The sequence below is a fragment of the Sphaeramia orbicularis genome, unplaced genomic scaffold (assembly GCF_902148855.1).
Source record: "Sphaeramia orbicularis unplaced genomic scaffold, fSphaOr1.1, whole genome shotgun sequence".
Lineage (NCBI taxonomy): Eukaryota > Metazoa > Chordata > Actinopteri > Kurtiformes > Apogonidae > Sphaeramia > Sphaeramia orbicularis.
The window spans coordinates 88,645-91,913 of NW_021941461.1; the positions used below are offsets into that span (position 1 = coordinate 88,645).

The window sequence follows — 3,269 nt, forward strand, 5'->3', positions numbered from 1 at the left end:
AATTGGTTTAATCCTTACATTGGTGGTTGAATTTTACCGTTCCGTTTTGTGAAGTTAAATACCAACGTGGCTGAACCCGGTGTCGGACCGGGGTCGGTCGTTCCTACCAGTGTTTCATGTCATGTTGTTGTTTCCGTGGCGTTTGCAGAAGTTCTGGTTTGTCTGAACAGTCCTGGTGACCCTTCAATGACCCCACAACGGCGTCAACATAAGCCGCCGCCCACAGAGGGCGGAGCCATGGTCAGTATATACAGAGGCTATGGCTCCACACACAAACATCACAGTATTAAAAACACACTAAGGCCCACTCTGGGCTTAGGGCTGTTGTTTTTTTCCTCGTTGCCGTCGACGACCCTCCCCTGGTGTTGACCCTGGGCTCCTCTGCCCCTTCTGCTCCTCCAACTCCTTCTGCTCCTTCTGCTTCTCTCTTTCATCCATACAGTAGAAGTGCACCACCTGTCTCTGAACACCCCCAAGCCTGGACCCAACTGGGCATGTGCAGCTCCGCCCCCATCATCCAAGGTGGTTCGGGTGGTGGTTTTGGAGGTGGTTTTGGAGGTGGTTTGGAGGTGGTTGGGGTGGTGGTTTTTGGAGGTGGTTTAGGTGGTGGTTTTTGGAGGTGGTTGGGGTGGTGGTTTTTGGAGGTGGTTTAGGTGGTGGTTTTTGGAGGTGGTTTTGGAGGTGGTTTTGGAGGTGGTTGGGGTGGTGGTTTTTGGAGGTGGTTTAGGTGGTGGTTTTTGGAGGTGGTTGGGGTGGTGGTTTTTGGAGGTGGTTTAGGTGGTGGTTTTTGGAGGTGGTTTAGGTGGTGGTTTTTGGAGGTGGTTTAGGTGGTGGTTTTTGGAGGTGGTTGGGGTGGTGGTTTTTGGAGGTGGTTTAGGTGGTGGTTTTTGGAGGTGGTTGGGGTGGTGGTTTTGGAGGTGGTTTGGGTGGTGGTTTTGGAGGTGGTTTAGGTGGTGGTTTTGGAGGTGGTTTGGGTGGTGGTTTTGGAGGTGGTTTAGGTGGTGGTTTTGGAGGTGGTTTAGGTGGTGGTTTTGGAGGTGATTGGGGTGGTGGTTTTTGGAGGTGGTTGGGGTGGTGGTTTTGGAGGTGGTTGGGGTGGTGGTTTTGGAGGTGGTTTGGGTGGTGGTTTGGGTGGTGGTTTTGGAGGTGGACAGTTGCAGCAGGTCCATATGTTACATGTTCAGTGGATCTAAAACCAGAACATACCTGGACTCAGAACCAGGAGAACCCACTGTAACTGAAACAACAATTCCTAGAACAACGAAGACAGAACTGGTTCCAAACCAGGAGGCAGAGCTGCAGAGGGCGGGGCTTCAGAGGGCAGGGATTCAGAACCTGGTGCTGTTGCTGAAGCTGTCGGACATGATGATGTTCTTGTAGAAGTTGTCGGAGCGTGTGGAGCAGTAACCTTTGACCTTGTCGATCATCTGGCTGACGGGGAGGATAGAGGAGGAGGAGGAGGAGGAGTTGGGCTCCACGTCAGAGGCGGAGCATGATGAAGACACACACTTGGGTCCGGGTTGGTTGGAAAAACATTTATCTGCATCAGGAAGGAAAAACACAGGGTTAGAATGTGTCCAACAGCCTGGTGTCCAGGGGCCTCATGTATAAAGCGTGTGTACGCACAGAAACCTGGCGTACACCCTTTTCCACGCTCACGTTCAGATGTATAAAGAGTGAAATGACCGTGGAAATGTGCGGTCCTCCACGCCAACTCCATAGCTGGCGTACGCACGTTTCTAGTGTTTGGAACCTTTGGCGACACTTAGAGGTGACACTGAGAAACTGTTAATAATGTGAAAAAGGTCATTCCTCCAACTGATGTGCACATCAGAGATACACAGATGAACAATGAACACACAGACACGTCATCCTACTGTCAGAGCAGCACATCCACCAACAGAACCAGAACCAACCAGACCAACCAGAACCAGACCAACCCTGGACCCATCAAAGCCAATCCTGCCCGGGAGGACATTAAGCAACAACCATATAAAGAGACAAGGACATAAAATTCATTGGTTGATAAATATAGTCTTCATGTCTGTGAGAACATTTATTAGTCCGTCCAGTCGCTCATTGACTCCGCCGATTGTCCTCACGATGTCCTAATGTGACTCGGGTCAGTACAGACCCATGTCGGTCGGACGGGCATCGGCAGTGGGCTGTGGTGGACCGGAGGACCGGCTAACACTGGGGAGTCAACAGAAGCCTGTGTGACAGGAGGATGGTCCTGGGTCTGACCGTCTGCTGTCTCACTGTTGGAAATTAATAATTTGAGTGATTAAACAGGAGTCAAAGTCTAGGATTTCCTCTTTGATATCCTGACATGATCACACATGAACCTTTATCTTGTTTGGCTGTGATCAGACGGTGATCCGCATCAGCCCTGCAAGAAAAGTGTCACAATATCGGCGACTCTTTCCTCAAACAGTCTCAGTTCGTCTCTTTTCTCCTTCCGCCTGTTTTGGCCTCCGCTTCGCGTCCACCTTGACGTCATCGTCTGATCCTGCAGACAGGGGAATCCCAGAGGGAATCCCACCTGCAGACCCCGTTTATGCTGATTTGCATATTTAAATGTGGGCAAGGAGAGGGAGGAGTCAGGTACTCCAACATACACGCTCAATTCCAGCTGATTGGGATGAATAAAGGAAGTGTACTTGGATTCGGGCGTACGCACAGTTTTATACATCTGGATTTTTTTGTGCGTTCAGACTTTTCTGGATTTGGGCGTACGGCAGGTTTCAGTATGAAATCCACGCAAGTCTGTATACCTGAGGCCCCAGGTGAGTATATTAAACACACCAAACGGTCTGACCTCCTTAAGGTGGACTGTTTGGTCTGAACTCTTTAAGGTGGACTGTTTGGTCTGAACTCTTTAAGGTGGACTGTTTGGTCTGACCTCTTTAAGGTGGACTGTTTGGTCTAGGCTCTTTAAGGTGGACGGTTTGGTCTGGGCTCTTTAAGGTGGACTGTTTGGTCTGGGCTCTTTAAGGTGGACGGTTTGGTCTGGGCTCTTTAAGGTGGACTGTTTGGTCTAGGCTCTTTAAGGTGGACGGTTTGGTCTGGGCTCTTTAAGGTGGACTGTTTGGTCTGGGCTCTTTAAGGTGGACGGTTTGGTCTGGGCTCTTTAAGGTGGACGGTTTGGTCTGGGCTCTTTAAGGTGGACTGTTTGGTCTGGGTTCTTTAAGGTGGACGGTTTGGTCTGGGCTCTTTAAGGTGGACGGTTTGGTCTGGGCTCTTTAAGGTGGACTGTTTGGTCTGGGTTC

At 50.4% G+C, this 3,269-nt stretch overlaps 1 protein-coding gene across 7 annotated transcripts in view; it reads right to left on the minus strand.

Moving 5' to 3' along the window:
- Window positions 1–885: 885 nt before the first annotated feature.
- The window catches only part of adgrg6 (adhesion G protein-coupled receptor G6), a 55,050-nt gene continuing 52,666 nt past the window's right edge, over window positions 886–3,269 (minus strand). For 6 of the 7 annotated variants that reach the window (XM_030129516.1, XM_030129513.1, XM_030129510.1 and 3 more), the window contains one exon: window positions 886–1,540. In XM_030129516.1, coding sequence (XP_029985376.1) covers window positions 1,329–1,540 — 212 coding nt within the window. In that variant the 3' untranslated portion in view covers window positions 886–1,328. The remainder of the gene's footprint in view (window positions 1,541–3,269) is intronic. The other variant, XM_030129514.1, reaches the window with a different exon arrangement.